Source organism: Leuciscus leuciscus (assembly GCF_965113295.1).
Source record: "Leuciscus leuciscus genome assembly, chromosome: 5".
NCBI classification, from domain to species: Eukaryota; Metazoa; Chordata; class Actinopteri; order Cypriniformes; family Leuciscidae; genus Leuciscus; species Leuciscus leuciscus.
This window is the reverse complement of record NC_138729.1, coordinates 25,148,289-25,167,228: the sequence shown is the minus strand read 5'-3', so window position 1 is coordinate 25,167,228 and position 18,940 is coordinate 25,148,289. Positions and strand designations below refer to the sequence as shown.

The window sequence follows — 18,940 nt, the reverse complement described above, 5'->3', positions numbered from 1 at the left end:
TGGTTTAAAAGCCCGCCGTCTTAAAGACTGCTCCTCAATTAAAAGGAGTTTTTGCAAGGCTGTTCCAGCTTCTTTTGGACACATGTACAGTGCCGAAACTGTGGAAATGATCAATAATTAGCCCTGTGGCACAAAGGCCAGGTACGAGTATGCTAAATGATTTCCGGTCTATTGCAATAACTTCTATATTGTGCAAAACTATGGAGCAAGTTTTGGCTAATCATCTAACTTCAACTGTTGCCTCTAGGTTAGATCCACTTCAGTTTGCATATAAGAGTAACAGAGGCTCAGATTATGCTGTACTGACCCTGCTTAATACAGTTACAAAACATCTCACGTATCCTAAAGCATATGTCAGGGTTTTATTTGTGGATTTTAGCTCTGCTTTTAATTCAATGAAGACACATTTTCTTAAAAAGGCATGTTGATCTTGATGTTAATACAGGTTTAGTCCTCTGGATTAGAAACTTTCTTTCTTGCCGTCCGCAGAGGGTCTGTGTTAGAGGGATTGTGTCAGTGCTCACTTAATGCACAGACTGCCCACAAGTTTGTGTTCTTTCCCCGTGCTTTTTTTCTCTTTTTACTAATGAGTTTACGATTAAGGAGGAACATTTTAGACTATTTAAATACGCTGATGATATGGCGTTAGTTGGCCTACTGGACAAAACTACCTCTCTACATGATGTTGCCTACCTGCCTCACACTAAGGCCCTTGAAACTTGGTGTCACTTGAGTCAATTAGAAATTAAAGTTGCAAAGACAAAATAAAAAATTATGTGCACATATAATCTACTGGTACGATCACTTTAACTGTAGATCTAAGAACAAACTCACCAGAATTGTGTCAATGGCAGGCAAAATAGTCAGCAGACCACAGAAGCCCTTAGTACAACTTTGTGCTGAAAGGGCAAAGAAGAAGGCGATGATTATTCTTGCAGATAGTTCTCACCCTCTCTTTAGTCAATTTGAGCCCTTGAAATCAGGTAGGCATTATAGAATACCTCTAGCGAATAAAAATGTTTAAGAGGTCTTTTTATTCCAAACGCTATTAAAATTCTCAACTCCACAAGTGATCGATAAACCAAATAATAGTAGCATGAACTGTATTTTTATATTTATGTAATGTGAATCTGTTTTTTACTACTGTCTGTATAGTTATTTTATGTGCTGGTGAACCAAAGCCAATTTTCCACCTTGGTGGACAATAAAGAATTACAATATAATACAATATATTACATGTAATGCATATGGCTATAAATTAAGTTTCTGTTTGTTTCTTCAAATAACAAAGACGAGGAGCAAATTCTTTACCACATGTGCATTAAGCCTCAACAGCATGTTAAGGTTTCATTTTGTTCATGTAACGTGTGCACCTAAACCACCATGCATGCGCCAAACCATCTTACACAGCCACAATCCACCATTGTCATGCAGGAAACCGTACACGTTAAGAAAAGTGAAATTTCTTAGAACTGTCTCAGCAGACAAGTGCAGATGACTTATGACTAACCAAACATATGCTGTTCAGAAAGGTACCTTTTTGATTATATATATTATATATTCCAGCACATGAACAATTGCTCATTTGGATAGTTCAGATGTATAGTAGAATACAGTGTTGCTAGATAAGTGAAGCAATTTAAGTAGAAGCTTGATGGTTTTTAGTGCATTATGTGGTATATATGTAGGACTGGGTGATTATATATGAGCTACAATGCATGCATGGACATGGCAAAACATACGCAACAACACACTCTAAAAATCAATAAACCCGCCTTTCTGTAAGGCTCTCAGCAACCTCAAAACATCTCGCCCTCTTCCTCTGTGAAACTGAGAGAGCGCGAGCCATCATCGTCATTGTGTTCAAGGAATCATACCTCTGGCAAGCTCAGTTGAACATAGTGGACCATCAACACGGGATACTAGAAAACCAAAGTTGATTTGTGAGTACACATTTTTTGATACTTTATTCTTGGATTTTAATGGTTTACCATAATAAAATGCAGTATTTAAATACATTTAGATTTTGCTAATGTAGTAAATCATTAAAGAACTTTTAAAGTTTAAAGGTTTTCACTGTCAAATGTCTTCACAAGTCCTTGTGAGATCTACTTTAGTACATATTTCTGCAGATCAGTTTTAAAGTTTGTCTTTTTAAATCTGACAATATCATAATCTAAAGATTGTGTCTGTCTTATGTACTGTTTCCACTGTAATGTTATCTGAACCAATTTGCAGAGAGGCCATGTCATAATATTCTAGTAAGTAAGACTATCCAGCATTTTGTAATTGCATATTAGGTCATCATCTAGCGTAAAACAACATTAAGCGATATCACTTGTCGACCAAATATCTGTTAGACGCTGTAACAATATGCTGCCTCACCCATAGAGCAGTCTGCTTGCACATTCAGACTGAAAATTATTTCATGTATCCTAAGCACCCTTTCTTTGCTGTGATATGCACATTAAACATTAATCCTTGTTTTGACAAATCTAAATAATGTCTTTAAAATCCCAGAGGTCTATTTATGGTTATCTATTGTGTTAATAGTGTGTATGCCCTAGGAACAGTGGATGACTCATATTATACATAATTACTCCCTATTTTAGCAATTTGAGTTCTTGTTTAATGTGCAAGTGAGATACAAATATGCTCAAAACATTTATTTATGACTAGTACATTTTGCATTTCTTTCGATACTGCAACTTCCTGTCACAGAGTTTCTATCTGAATAGTTGTTCCCTTCCTCTTTCAACTGGTGCTTAGATGATCCCTTGGCTCCTGTTCTCACTATCTGTTTATGGAATAATTTTATAAATGAATTGTAATTTGATAAGTCCCCTAAGAAAGAATAAGTACTGAAAAAGCATCCAAGCATAATTGCTGATCTTAACGCTGGTATCAGAATGTCACATTGGCTTATAAAAGCAAAATCTGTGGTCCTATCATCTTTAAAGAAACTGATTCATGTAAAAATGACACATCTTTTAAATACAAAACCAGCTTTGTGAGAGATGCATGGTAAAATGTCACAAGATAGATCACATGTATGCTCAGGAACCCGGTCAAAACAGAGATGATAGTAGCTTGTTTCTATGGACATTTTTCCTTACAAAATCAAGGGCTTTTGACCTTGTGCTATATTATTCCCCAAAGCCAGTGTAATGGAGTTTCTTAATGCAGGATCACAGTCTATTTCCTCTGTATGTAATGCTATATGAAACCATTTACAGATAGACTAAGTTACGAAAAATATCCAATGCATTAGACACTGAATTCTGTTAAAAATGCATTTCCATGTATTCTCTGGGAAAGTTTTCCGTGATGGGAAAATCATGGCCCATTCCCTGGATGCATGGATTGCCTCAATGCAAACCAGTTTGGTTTGAAATGTGCTGGGGACTAAGACGCATTCGGAAGTGCATTTTCAGAAGTGCTGGGTACAATGACGCATTCATTTTTTCCCCTTCCTCTTTCGCGCAGGTCATGTTTTTAAAGACGATGTCCTGTAGCTTACTAATGTAAATAAAATAAAAATGTATACAAAAATGTGATGATGTCCGACTTGTTTTATGAAGAAGAAAGCCTTAAGTTTTCAAAAAGCATTAGACTATGACCCACTATTTTGCTTCATAAGTAGGCTACCATGTTGACAATATGACATGACGTGGTTTATTGTACCTAAACAATGAATACCAAATTTCTCTCTCACATTGCTCCTCATAACCACTGAAAACGGTCAAAAATTCGAACCAAAAGTCAAATTATGGACGTAATCTGACATTAAGCGTTTCTGCTTCATTAGAGCCTATTGTAAGAAAAAAAGCTTAACATGGTTTAATGTACCTAAACAACGATCAATGATCCCCAAATTTCTCTCTCACATTGCTCCTCATAACCACTGAAAACTGTCAAAACATCTAACCCAAAGTCCAATTATTATGGACGTTATCTGACATTAAGCGTTTCTGCTTCACATTTTCAGCAGGGCAGCGGAGCGGCTGTGGGTTGACTCCCCACGGTTCTCATGGGCTTTATATATATAATGTACCTTTAATGTACCTAAACAACGATCATCAAATTTCTCTCTCATATTGCTCCTCATAACCACTGAAAACTGTCAAAAAATCTAACCCAAAGTCCAATTATTATGGACGTTAAGTTAAAAGTGGTGGGTACAAAATGACTCATGACGAAATGGACGCCTATGCCTGGATGCGATCATAGCCTATAGCAAATAACAGCATGACGGAATATCAATAACTCAGTTAAGAAAGGTCTATTAGAGATCTTCACTTGCACATATAAACTTTTGTATTTGGTTCTATCTCTTGAATCTTTGAAAATCTGTAAATTAATCCACATTTTTATTTTGATGAAGAATGGATTTGTTGTGTACCCAAGATAACCACAGATCCATTAGATGGGTTATGTGTTTAGATGCTCTTATGATCATGGCTGCATTATAATCACACCTCCAATGTAAAGCAATGATAGGAACAAATTTATAACAGCAGCAGTAGCAGCTGCATTTCCTTTGACTTCCTGTCATAGGGTTTCCATTTGGATCATTTATGAGTCCATCCTCTTTTAATGGCTCTTATAACAAGAAGATGCTCTGAGATACATTATGACTCTCAAGTAGCTCCTACTCTTATAGAAGCAACTCTCAGTTATATTATATAAAAAATCATTGTAGTAATTTGATTAGTAACAAAGGAAGCAACATTTCGTGAACTACCAACAATGCACAACTTCTAATGTCCCATTTGCTTATAAAAAAATAAATCACCAGTTGTGGTCATGGCTCACATTTCCTAGGTCGTTTTTGTATGAAATTAAAACCTAATGTCCTGTATCGGCTAATGATATCACTTTTATGGAGTTTACAGCTTCTGCTGTGAGACTAAGAAGATGAGTAAACCAAAAGACAGCAACCCCTCATCATTCACTCTGGAGACGGATGACCAGACAGAGGAGGAGAGGTCAAAGGCCAAACAGATGAAGAAAGGTGCCTTAAAGGACAAGAGGCCCATGGATTCTAACTACCTGGATGACATAGAGGAACCGGCAACCACAATTAAATTTAACCTACACTTTGACAGGTAAGTGGGGCTCCTTAATATATCAAACCACACTGGAGTGTATGACAAATATAAAGTCAGAAATCGTAACTTTAACACATACATTCTGCATACAGGGGAATCAGAAAAGTAAAAGAGGAACCGGCTCAGCAGGACCGTGAGAGGTTTACCATCAAGAGTCTGTTTGAGGCTGTGTCCAGTGGCGAGGTGTCGAAACTGCAGGGTTTACATCAGTACCTGCACAAAAACATGAAACACCTCACCGACTCTCAATGTAATTGCATTCAAGAAAAAATACACAACTGTTGAAAAGTTTGGGGTCGGTAAGAGTTTTGATATGCTGAATCGGTGCTTAAGAAACATTTCTTTTTATTATCAGTGTTGAAAACATTTGTGCTGCTTGATATTTTTGTGGAAACATTTTTCTGGATCCTTTGATGAACAGAGTGTTCACAAGAACAGTAGAAAAGGAAATATTTTGAAACATTATAAATGTCTTTATTGTTACTTTGGATCAATTTAATCCATCCTTGTTGAATAAACGTATCAATTTCTTCTTCTTCTTCTTCTTCAAAAAAAACTACAAATAAAATTCTCACTGATTCCAAACATTTGAATGGTAGTGTACAAAGAATACACAGAATAGTACTGTGAATTCATGACTGATAGTTAATTAATACATAATAAAACAACAGTTTTTTCTTCTTCAGATAAGTCCAATGGAAAGACAGCCCTGCTGAAAGCACTTTTAAATTTGAGGCAAGGCGAGAATGACACTATTGAACATCTGCTGGACATTGCAGAGAAACTGGGAGATTTAAAAAATCTTGTCAACGCTGCTTACACAGACAGCTTCTACAAAGGTCAGAGCCATTATAGCTTCATTTTACATAATATTTGATTATTAGATCTAGTTTTATATTAGTTAAAATGTTGGTACATTTGATATAAATCAACATTGTTCCTCTGTAATCTATTTTACAATGTTATTGATTGATCTCTTTGGCAGGTCAGACAGCACTCCATGTTGCGATTGAAAGGAGGAGTGCAAAATTTGTACAGATGCTGGTTAAGAAAGGGGCCGATGTCCATGCCAAGGCCTGTGGGAAATTCTTTCAACCCAATCAAGACATGTGCTTCTATTTTGGTAGGTCTAACGACAAGGTTGAACTTTTGCAGACGGATAATTCTGACAACAATTTATAGAGTAGAAATTGTAAAATCTTCCACATAATGTTTAATTTGTGGGTACCTGCCCACATAGCACATTTTTCTGGCCCAGCTCCGGGCCACACAATCACTTTTCCCTCGGCCCAAGTACCGCAAAGAATGACGGCCCTGAAGTGGCCCAGAACTGGATTAAAGACAAGGGTCACACATGGGCCATAACTGGCCCGAATCTCAGCCATAAGGTACTAATAATAAAACCTGTTTTGGCCCAGTTCAGGGCCAGTTAAGGGTGACTAACTGGCTGAGATTCGGGCCAGTTATGGCCCATGTGTGACCCTTGTCTTTAATCCAGTTCTGGGCCACTTCAGGGCCGTCATTCTTTGCGGTACTTGGGCCAAGGGAAAAGTGATTGTGTGGCCCGGAGCTGGGCCAGAAAAAATTTGCTATGTGGGTGGGCTTACCTGTATCTTTCACACCTTCTGTGCACAGGTGAGTTGCCCTTGTCGCTGGCCGCTTGCACTAATCAGCCAGACATTGTGGACTTCCTTATGGACAACTGTTACCAGGCGGTGGATGTCAGGAAGAGGGACTCTCATGGGAACATGGTGCTTCACGCACTAGTATCCATAGCTGATGATAGTCCTGAAAACACAGAGTTTGTCATTGCCATGTATGACCACATCTTAATAAAAGCCTACCAACTTCACCCCGAGATCAAACTGGAGGAAATTGAAAATAATATGGGACTCACACCAATCCAACTAGCTGCCAAAAAAGGAAAATTGGGGGTAAACCTTTTCCCCCCTGTTGTTTACTGATTTTTGAGTGTCATAGAATATGAACAATTTCACTATGTTTTGCAAAATGCCTACATTTATTTGAAGAAGTGTTTCATTTGAAGCAGTGCGTGCCCAGTAAGTGTCAGTTCTGTTTTTGGATGTTCCTGGTTTTGTACGGATGATTAGTCCTCATGTGATTTGACATGTTATTTTCCTTCAGCAGGCATTAAATCAGACACCAGACTGATTCACAGTCATACAGTGACAGTCATTGTCTTATTTAACCTATAGACACAGTTTAATGTTTTTATTTATTTTATTCCCTTTGTTCTATAGATTTTAGCTGATGTTGCTGCTGGGCATGGCTGATTACTAAAATTAGCACATTGCTAAAAGACTAAAAAGTGACTAAATAAAACAATTTTGAATTATATGTTATTAGCATAGGTTTGAAAGTGCCTGTTTGATGAAATCATTGAGATGTAATTTTTCATTTGTTAACTAGCTGTTTGAGCACATCGTACAGCGGGAGTTTAAGGGGTGCAGACATCTGTCCCGCAAGATCACGGAGTGGGCCTACGGTCCTGTGTGCTCGTCTCTGTATGACCTCGCCTCCATTGACACCTACGAGAAGAACTCCGCACTGGAGATAATCGTTTATGGCAGTGAGATTCCCGTGAGAAGACATCCTGTTAATTTCATACTGATTCATTCTAGAATCAAAAATGCATAATTTCTTACATTTTGTATACTTTACTGAAGCAAAATCCCAGCTGAGAGGAATCGTTCTCAGAATTTTGGCTAACATTCTGGCAAGGTTCTCTCAAAGTTTTGAACAAATGTCTTTTCCAGTAACAATAATATACTGCTCGTTCAAAGTTGTCTGGTCTTTAATAACTTTAACGTTTTTTAACATAGGCTATTTTATACCTTACAGGGACAGTTCACCCTAAAAAAAAAGGGGAATTCTGTCATCATTTACTCAATCTCAGGTTGTTCCAAACCTGTATGAGTTTCTTTGTTCTGTTGAACCTAGAAGAAATCATTTTGAAGGATGTTTGTATTTCCCCCCATACTATGGAAGTCAATGGGGTCCATCAACTGTTTCAAAATATTTTCTTTTGTGTTCAGCAGAAAAAAGAAATGATGAGTTTTGAGTAGGCTACATGATGACAGAATTTTCATTTTGGGTGACCTATCCCTTTAATGGGAACATTATCAAAACATTCTTGAACATATTTTTGTTCACTGGATGTTAATTTGGCATATGTAGGCTATTCCGTTAAATGCTGTTGATAGCAACATGTTTGGTTATTTCATCTCATTTCAGAATCGCCACGGGATGCTCCATATTGAGCCATTAAACAGACTGATTGAAGAAAAGTGGAATAGATTTGCGAAACGGATGTTCCTGTTCAACTTTATCGTTTATATTATCTACCTTTTCATCTTCACTGCTGTAGCTTATAACCGCGAAAAAGGGAAAGACAGCAGTAAAAACCAAGTAGGTATACACAACAGTCTGGAGGTGGGGACCCATTCATTCATTCAAAATAAAAATAAAAATGTATTCTGAAAAATATGCACACTGACCTGAACCAGACAATCAACTTTTTCCAGCTTCAAACTACTCATTATGCATGCTATCTTGTTAACATGTAAATGTTTCACTCTTAATGCCATGTCTCATTCCCACTCTTTTCTTTCAGTCATTAAAGCCTCCGTTTAATTATAGAAACGATAGTGAAGGCAACCTGCTTCAGACAGGACAGATCATCACTCTCATTGGAGCACTATACTTCTTTATTAAAGGGGTATGTATCTATTTAATATTATGCTGTTGATTTACAACAAATTCATGTTTAACTTTAAATGCATTTTTTTGTATTATTATTATCATTTACTTTTTACAGAAATAACTGCATTCCCTTGTCTTTCAAGTTAATAGATGTGATAAGGAAGCGTCCGAGATTTCAGTCCCTGGTCATAGATGGATTTTCCGATCAGCTTTTGTGAGTCGCTTCACTCTTGTTTTATTTCAGTATTAATCATTTCCTAATACATGCTTGAAATGACATTCTTTGCCAATAATTCTACTAGTTAAAACTTATCACAGCGAGGTTAAGTTTTTGAAATCACTATTTATATACTCTATGCACATGGCTAAACTGCACCAGTATAACTCATTTTTATAAAACCTCAATCAATAAGTGCATACAGTGTTTACTCCCGCTTAAATGCTTTTTGTTGCATTAGTTTTCTGCAGGCCGTGCTTCTCTTGGTCTGTGCTGTACTGTACTGTTTTGGTCGGGATGAATTTCTGGCCTTTCTAGTGCTGAGTCTTGCCTTGTGCTGGGTAAATCTACTCTATTTCTTCAGAGGGTCCAAACATATGGGAATCTACAGTATCATGATACAAAAGGTAAGGGATATTTGTCTCTCTTATCCAGCATCCTTCACTCTGGCCTTCAGAGTAGGGTATTAAAGATGCAATGCAACACATTTAATGCCTCCTTGTAGTATAGTCTAGTCCTTACAGTTGAGACAGGACCTACAGCATTACTTCCTGTGCGTAACACACTCGTACGCTCTTTAATTATTGTCAGATGATTCTTGGAGAAATTCGTCGATTCCTTGTTGTGTACATGGTCTTCCTCATTGGGTTCTCTACAGGTATCCTTCTCCCTTGCATACATTCAGCAATGTACATGATTCTTTCATTGCAATTAATTTAATGTTCATCATAACACAACAAATTTGCAACATTTTGGGTCAGTTAGATTTTTGTTTTATAAAGAAATTAATATTTCTATTCAGCAAGGATGCATTAAATTGATCGCAAGTGAAAAGTGAAAAAAAAATCTATTTAAAATAAATGCTGATCTTTTGAACTTTTTTATTCATCAAAGAATCCTGACAAAAAGTATTATGGTTTCCACAAAAATATGATGCAACTATTTTAAACATTGATTATGATAAGAAATATTCACCAAAAACACCAAAATCAGCATATCAGAATGATTTCTGAAGGATCATGTGACTAAAATGGTTATTTTAATTTGTAATTATACTACTGTTTTTACCATATTTTTGATCAAATAAATGCAGCCTTGGTTTTATTTCAAAAACTTCTCACCGACCCCAAACTTTTGAACGGTAGTGTGCATTGATGATTTGTTTCTTACTCATCAGCCGTGGTCACTCTCCTTGATGAGGAATCTATCAAGAATCGATCTCTTTTTAATAATGACTGCAACAAGCCCACATTCAAGGACATCTACTTCACCACTCTGGAGTTGTTCAAGTTTACAATTGGCATGGGAGATCTGGAGTTCACCAGTGATTATAAATATCAGGAGGTGTTCTATGTGCTGCTGATTCTGTATATAGTGATGACATACATTCTGATGCTGAACATGCTGATCGCTCTGATGAATCAAAGCGTGGAGAAGATGTCCGAAGAGAGCACTAGCATCTGGAAACTACAGGTAAAATCAAATGCAAAATGAAAACGGTCAACCCATTTCTACACTGAACTGATTTGCCATTTTAGTTGTTCATTTAGGCAATAAGTATGATTGTTGATCACAGCGTGCAATCACCACCTTGGACATGGAGTGGATTTTTCCCCATTGTCTGAAGACAAAGCTTCGTTCAGGGGAAGAGAAGGACCTGGGCGGAGGGCAAGAGCCTGATCGACGCTGGTGCTTCAGGTGACCCTGGTGGTTTCCACAACATCTGAAGTTTGCATTTGTCTGTAATCTGAAATTGGATGATACATTATGAAAAGATGATATTAGCATGCAAACATAATAATGCACACTTACCCTGTGCTACCCTCTGTGTTTGCTATTAAACAGTTATGAGTGAAACCGTAAACAATGAACAATCTTTCTTTCAGTGTGGAAGAAGTAAACTGGAACCAATGGAACAGAAACATGGGTATAATTAACGAGGATCCTGGGAAATGCACGAGTGTACCTTGCCCAACTAAACCTCAGAGAGGTAGTCAATGTTAAACAAATATGTGTGTATGTGTGTGTTATTTTAATCCTACATGATGTCATATGTATTTGTTACAGAGCCCAGTCAGCGTGGACTCCTACAAACGTTCAGTAAGCGCTGGACACAGAGACGACCGCAAAGAGATGTACAGGAGCTGGATCCTCTAGCTGAGGCCTCTACCTCCGTCTGATGCTTTTAGAATCTCGATCTATTTTGCAATTCCCTTTCATTACAACTGGTATAGGAATAATTATATTATATGACTGGATAAAACTTGACTGTTGTTCATTTAGAGAACATATGCACCTCAAGGGTCATTATATGTTTTGAATGCTGTACATTTTTAAAATGAATACGCATGTGTTGTAATTACACTATATAAATACACACGCACACATTTTGGTCAAGCCCGTGCATTAAAATATATAATTTGATTATTCACACAGTGGCAAGAAGAAAATGGGCAGGATGGAAATAAAGAGCTGAAGTTTGCCATTGCTCATTAAAGGATTTAGAGCTAGCTAACATGAGGATGTCAATATGAAATTAATTTTGATATTTTTGTCAAATACATCGCGAGCCCAAGTTGATTGTGGAGACCATTGCCACCAATAATCTCTACGATCAATGTAGTTCATGGTGCTTTTGCGAAACACAGCCCAGGATGTTTTAGACCACAAAGGATCAAATGTGTCTTAAACGGTCAGATTAGAAAGAGTAAAAAATTGTGACATTGTCCACTCAAACTTGAAATTAAATAAAGAAAAAAGTAAGTATGTAATATTCAACCCAATGGTCACTTAATAAAACTAATACGATTTCAATTTTTAATATATGAATATTTAAAAAAAATATGTATAACTTTTACAGTAAAAGCACCACAAATAGCCAACCTAGTTTCCAACACTCAAAAATCACATTTAATGTCTCTGTCTCTCCAGCCTTTCAAATGTGTCTATATACCAGAATACAACAAAATATACAAGATGCAAGAGTTGAGATGCATAATGGTGACATGGAAATGTAGGCTACTGCATAATTAGAATGACCTAATGTAGCCTATGCAAAACTGTACAAAGATGTTGGCTAAGCATCTTTTATTTAAGAACATTTAAGTGCATCTGTATCGTTATATATTTACATATACTGTACAGTTCACTTTTAACAGATAATATAATGTAGGCTAATTAATGAAAAAAATAAAAACACGATGTTGCAAGATCAGCTGGATTGATTTTAAGGCAATGTGGAAAACTGTTTGTGTATATCGCCCTCTTGTGGTGACTGACTTAACACAACAACCGAGAAGCATCACAGGATAATGCAAATAAGGTCCATACATGATGAATCCACTGTGCTTAACATTACTTATTTCCACTATAATCGAAAGCGTCCACAAGAGCCCATTACTTGTTTTACGCTCACTAAAGTTCAGTTGTGGATGGGTCATGTCATTGGCCATTATTTCACTGCAGAGCTGAAATGCTGTGACCTCAGTCAGATCTCGAGTGTCCTGCTGTGCTCTGTTATATAACTAAAATTTACATCCGCACCAGACGGCTTAAATATGCGACGACCTGCACGGTCGGTGCGCGTCACTTCCGGCGCTGTATCCCTTTGAAATAAAACAAGCTGTCATAATCATACGTAACTGAGACAGCCAATGGAAAAGTGGCCTCACCCGGAATGGGAGCAGTTTTTCCTCTAAAAGTTGACTTTTCAGTCCTGAATAAGAACTCTTTCTCTTAAATTAGTATAAGAGGTTCTCTAAGCATCATCACGACATTTTAACAGAATGATTCCATTCAACTGTAATAAACAAATAAAATGTGAGTAGCCTATATAATTCAGTGGACTATGCAAAACAAGCCATCTTGAAAACTGTCATCATTTAATTTTTTTTTAGCAATATATTGGTGTAACAATTAGCAGACCTTCGTCACCAGAATTGACTTAGGCCTGCAATGCATAATTTGTGAGGACAATGCCTCAGAAAGAAATTTTCATTTTCATTTGGTTTGCATTACCTGTAGGCTGTGTCTGCAAGAGTAGAACAGACCTAATTAGTAACCACTACCAACAACATTCACTCCTTCATCGCCAAAGCAATGTGATTTTGTGACAAGAGCCGCTAATTCATTTTGTTCGCTTTCCTGTTTTTAGTGTGGGATGGTCTGGCATTTCCTGCAATAGCTACACATAAAAGCCTGATGAGCAGACACTGATTGAGAAGAGTCAGTGTCAAAAAGTCCTTGAAGACTGGATGAGGGTATATGAACATTTATGACCAGTTCAAGGTTGAAGATTTAAAGAAGAAAAAACAGCTTTTAGACAATCAATAAATTAAATGGAGTCATACTTGAAAGCATAAATTAGAACTTTATTTTATTATTACAATATTACAAAAAAGAGTAGCACAACTCTCGCACTCTTCAGATTCTTCCCACGCATTCAATCGACAGCCACAGAGTGACAGATATGAGAAAGGCTTCTAGAAGCTTCCTCCATTTCACAGCAATTGCAAAAAAAAAAGAAAAAAAAAAAGATTTAAATAATAATAAAAAAAAAAAATCTAGTTCAGAATTATAAATAGCACAAATTGCAAAACTGAAGCTTTGAAACATGGAATAAAAAGATTTTGTTACAGCCCAGAACTACACACAGCTATAAAACATAATGACGATAAAATATTCTTTATTTCTTCGTTTACATTATAAAGTAATTCTAAAGAATTGCTTTTCTATTCAACAAAAGCTCAAGTTAATAAAAATAAACAAGGAAAAATGCTGTTCCTTTATAGTCTATTTTTCGAAATCAGAATTCATTATACCTTTATCATAATCATGCTTGTTGTCAAAGGAAAGTCCAAGGACCAAATACTTAAGGCTTCATGAGGGCTGTTAAGGGGAGGCAAACCAACAGCGAGTCAAGACTAATTGACCCACCAGCACACACACACACACACACACACACACACACACACACACACACACACCTGCGCTCTTCACATGCACACCAAGTCCGTGAACCCATATCCATATGCAGCCGCATTCATACACAGTTATTACACTTCTTTAAAGATACAGCAGTACAGTAGATAAGCCAGTGTACAATAAAATAAGCAATCCACCTGCCGTGTCACTGTTTTGACTTTTCTTTTAAAAAGTCCTCCTTAATTTAACCACAAATGATCTTGCAAGTGATCAATTTGGTCAATTCAAGCACACTTCACAAAAGAATCAGTAGCAATTCCTACTTTATGTTATTATAAAGGATGAATTAGAAAAAGCAGGATCATAAACCCCTTGATTTGGTACATAGTTTCTACATCATAATATTAGTAACAAGCCTACAGACACCACCTTCAGTAGTATGTTTAGTCCTGCAAACCCACCTACAGCTATACCACATATGACCCACCTGAAACTGCACAACTCATCTATACAATTCAAGTAGTAGTTTCTCATATGTTAGGAAATAAAAGGAGTATAATGATAGGTAAAATGAAAATGGCACAGCTTAAACATTGAAACCTCTGTAGCTCTTCTCCTTTGGCCGTTACAGCTTTACAGAGAAAAGAGAGAATCTTTCACAATCATTATACAAAACTTCACTCACATTAGTGATTTTGCAATGCAAATGACACCTGATTTGTTGCATCACTAAAAGAGGCATGATACATGTATGCGGTTCCTGTCTTTTAAGTTTCCTGTCGGTCACAATGTGTCCAGCAAAATGAGGTGATGTTTCAACCTTTCACAAGCTTAAAGCAGTTCCCATTTTACACAGAAATCCATAAAGCCCATAACAAATACATTTTATTTCTAAAAATAAAGAAACAGGGGTGCCTGGTGTAAAGGAACACATGACAAGAGCTTTCACCTAGGAACAGTCTGAAGGGACCAGTGATTGGCATTTTTCCACATAGTTCAGACACTGAAAAAAGAAATAAAGGACAAAGAATGTGTCATGCTGAAGAGGGAAGTGCTCTGAGCCTGTCAGCCATCTTGATGTTATAAGACAGGCTTGAAACAAAGATCTCTCAAATGAAAGCAAGTTGGTTGTCCAATGCACAGAAGGCCTGGCGCTCTCAGCTTAAAAGTTATCTATTTCACAAGACACTTTTAATAATGTAAGTACTAACACAAGAAAGATGGTCATAAATAACCCAGGAGCTCTTGAGATCCAGGTACTAGGAGATAGACAGGATTCAAGTTTGGAAAAAAACTAAACTAAATTCCCTTTAGTGCCTCAAAAAGCACTTGTTAAAAGAAAATAAATTGATCACTTGCAAGATTAAATACACAAAACACTGCTCTTCATTAGACATGTTTATATTCTTATTTTTTTTCTTTGTTTTCATCAACAATCATCCTTGAGATTTTGAGCTCATTTAGTTCCTCTCGTAATGTAATTTTTATTAAGACTAACAGAAGATGTCGAGGACACGTACATGTGTGGCTGATTTCACTGAGGAGAGACTGTGTCTGAGGCTTGTGAGCTGAAGCTTATCTATACCCTGGGTGCTGGCCTTGCGTCTCGGAGGGGGGGACCACTACCCGGCCCATAGGGGGTGGCCTGTGCATCTTCCCCATCAGGATGAGATTCTGATCTCGGAAGCAGGGCGTCTGGAAGTCCCCTCCCATGCAATCTGCCGTTTGCATCAGATTAGTCTGCCCTATTAAGGCACCCCCTACTAATCGATAATGGGCCGCTCCTCCCACGGGGTCCATCCCTGGGGTGGGGTTGGTATTGCCCGTGCCAGTGCCATGGAAGGGCAAAGGGAGGTCCTGTGAGCCAGAGCTGTCACTGTTGGGTGTAGGAAGAATACTACCCCACACTGGCGGCTGGTGGTAGTACTGCCCGTTGGTGTAGTGCGTCACCATGCCTGGTGGCATTGCATTGCTGCTGTGGTTGTTGGCAAGTGGCGATGAAGGGCTGGAGGGTTTCATGGCATAAGGCTGCCCCATGCCCATCTCTGGGGGATAGGTACGACACTGCGGTTTGCAGGGGTGTCCGCCCCCTTCTGAAATGTGCTGAAGGTGAGCAAGCTGATGCTGAGTCCAGGACCTCATCTGTGGATGCTGGGGATTTCGCTGAGGATGATGGCTTTGATGCTGTAGGTGCTGTTGTTTCATATCGCTGTGATACATGTGGTTCATTGCAGCCATGTTATGTGGAGGCATTGCACTCACTGGCGCAGAAGCAGTTACTTTATCAGGAGGTCCAATAGCACAGGATGGGTGCATGAGACCAGGAGCGAGTGCACTAGGGTTTCCCGCATGTACTGAGACTCGAGAACTGGCGTTGATGAGTAGATTTCGGTTAATGGGACTGGGGTTGGCGATCTGTCCTTCACACATCGACGTGGCACCGGCGCCCTGAGCCCTAGCCTGGCAGAACTGGCTTATCTGATGCACTATGCTGTTTAAGTCCGCCTGACGGTCCTGGTGGAGCCCTCCGGCCATGGACAATGGAATGGTTGAGGTAGAAACAGTCACGTTAGGAGGGGCGTCTGCAACCGGTACCTTCCGAGCACCCACCTGCAGGCTTGCAGAGGGGTTTTGTAGGTGCTGCTGAGGAAGCAGGATGGCTGAAGGTGGGTGGGCGCCAGGATGACCTAAAGAAGCTGCGTGGGACAGATTTTGAGGCCTCGGAAGGCCCTGGAGCTGTTGTGGCATGGTGGAAGGAGGTCTGTGTCCAAGTCCTTGGTGTGGAGGCCCAGGCTGCTGCTGCTGCAAAGTCTGGAGATTCTGAGGGTGTTGAGAAAGTCCCTGCGGATTCTGGGACGCTCTGGGAGGACCCTGCGACAGGTGGTGCAGGTTTAAAGTGCTGGCCGAGGTGGCTGCATAAGGGCCGCCGGCGGCATTCATAATCACCTCTGGGTGCAGACGTGCCCGTGTGCCGTTAAAGTCCTTGATGATGCCCTTGACGAGGGGAACTTTGACGATGGCAAGGAGACCAGTCTTGGCAGTGGTCTGAGAAGAAGGGTAGGGACTGTATCGGGGGCCAGCTGTGTCAAGTCCGTTGACTGTACGACGAATGTGGTTTCGCTGAGGGACCTTGACGCTGTTGGGGAAGATCTTGATGGTGAGTGGATTGTTGGCAACCTTTTTAGCATAAGCATCCAATTCCGCAGGGGTTGGATACTGAGCAGATCTCATCCTTTGTGGAGTGTCCCCTGTATGTAAAAGGGACAAAAAGAAAGAAGAAAAACACATTATGCCTTGGGAATACGAGTCTTTATAACCTGTCCATTTTGTTCACACAGCTGGGCAGGTGAGAGAATGGAAACTAAGGAGAGGATCAGAGATATTCTCACTTCACAAACCTGAGCTCAAATAACAAATTCTGTACGAAAAATGGGAGAAAGACGCCATAGTGCCCTTAGAAACTACATTGGCACAGCTTAATTTCACACATACAATACCTTTCAAAAGTTTAGGGGTCAGTTTAAAAAAAAAAAATACTTTTAAGAAATTAATACTTTTATTTAGGCAGGGACACATCAAAAGTGACAGTAAAGAAATGTAATTTTTTCCCCCATTTCTAATAAATGCTGTTCTTTTAAAATTTATATTTAAAGAGTCTTGAACAAAAATGATCAGTTTCCACAAAAATACTAAGCATCACAATTGTTTTGAACATTGAGCACCAAATCAGCATATTAGAATGATTCCTGAAGGATCACGTGACATTGAAGACTGGAATAATGATGATGAAAGTTCAGCTTTGCCGTCATGGGTATAACGACATTTTTTAAATATATAAGTGTAATAATATTTCAAAATATTACTGTTTTTACTGTTTGATTAAATAAATACAGCCTTGGTGAGCATAAGAGACATACTTTTTTTATTTTAAATTTTTTATTAAATATAATACCCACACTTTTGAACTGTGGTGTACATTACTAGTAAAAATTATGGACACATTTAACTAAATTTGTTTGTCATGATCTTGATAGCTGCAATTCATTCAAAACCTTATGTGAGTGTTTGGTGTTAAGTCACATGCCAAAAAGATGTAGGTGAATGTTAGCTATCTCACTTCCTCTCAATCACTCCAAACATAACACACACACACACACACACACACACACACACACACACACACACACACACACACACACACACACACACACACACACACACACACACACACACACACACACACACACACACACACACACACACACACACACACACACACACACACACACACACACACACACACACCGGAAGTGTCATCATAACATTGTAATAAAACCCATGTCATTTTTACACGTGTGTTCTCATAAACCATATATACAAGAACACAAACACACACACACTCACACTCACACACAATGTGAACTCGCAGACGCCAGACAACACAAATAACTTTTAAGTACCTCTGTTATATTTAACAACCCCTCTGTGATGTGTCTATGCTTGATTCGCTAACAGTTTCAGTCTGAGTGTCAATAAGAAATTAAAACCTGTCTTGCCCAGCCCCCAAAAATATGTATGTCTGCGTGTAGTGCGGTAAGCATCTTAGCTGCAACTGCGCTCCAAATAAACCGTCTAATTGGTGATGTTTTTCACAAACATCTGTTCTTCTCTTCAGGATCACAGTAATGCTTTTAAAGGTGAACATAAAAGGAAAAAAACAAATTAATGAGCTGAATTATTTAACTGGTTTTACATTCAGAAGTCTGCAGGTCTACGCTCACAATACAAGCTCTTTCCTTGATACAATGCTGCTTTTCCAGATAGTGACATCCTCACCTGCCAGGACATCTCTGATTCGATGGGTTGAGAATAGAGGAGAGCGGATGAGAGACAGATAGAAAAAACAAAGGAAGCGAGGGATGATAAGTGCTCTCTATGAGGCTGCTGTCTGCCTGCTGAAAGGGGG

General features: G+C 38.6%; 2 protein-coding genes across 8 annotated transcripts in view; one reads left to right on the top strand and one right to left on the bottom strand.

Annotated features, from left to right (window-relative positions):
- Positions 1-1,795: 1,795 nt before the first annotated feature.
- Positions 1,796-12,260, top strand: trpv1 (transient receptor potential cation channel, subfamily V, member 1). Its single transcript, XM_082168933.1, has 16 exons — positions 1,796-1,943; positions 4,896-5,108; positions 5,204-5,361; positions 5,798-5,950; positions 6,097-6,234; positions 6,747-7,045; positions 7,542-7,712; positions 8,367-8,540; positions 8,746-8,850; positions 8,978-9,048; positions 9,293-9,458; positions 9,643-9,709; positions 10,229-10,524; positions 10,628-10,749; positions 10,938-11,041; positions 11,119-12,260. Exons 2-16 carry the CDS (start codon positions 4,918-4,920, stop codon positions 11,229-11,231), a joined length of 2,328 nt encoding a protein of 775 aa, XP_082025059.1. The 5' UTR covers positions 1,796-1,943; positions 4,896-4,917; the 3' UTR covers positions 11,232-12,260.
- A 1,140-nt stretch (positions 12,261-13,400) lies between these two features.
- fam222ba (family with sequence similarity 222 member Ba) overlaps positions 13,401-18,940 on the bottom strand; it is a 64,189-nt gene continuing 58,649 nt past the window's right edge. For all 7 annotated transcript variants that reach the window (XM_082168935.1, XM_082168940.1, XM_082168936.1 and 4 more), the window contains one exon: positions 13,401-17,222. In XM_082168935.1, coding sequence (XP_082025061.1) covers positions 15,550-17,222 — 1,673 coding nt within the window. In that variant the 3' untranslated portion in view covers positions 13,401-15,549. The remainder of the gene's footprint in view (positions 17,223-18,940) is intronic.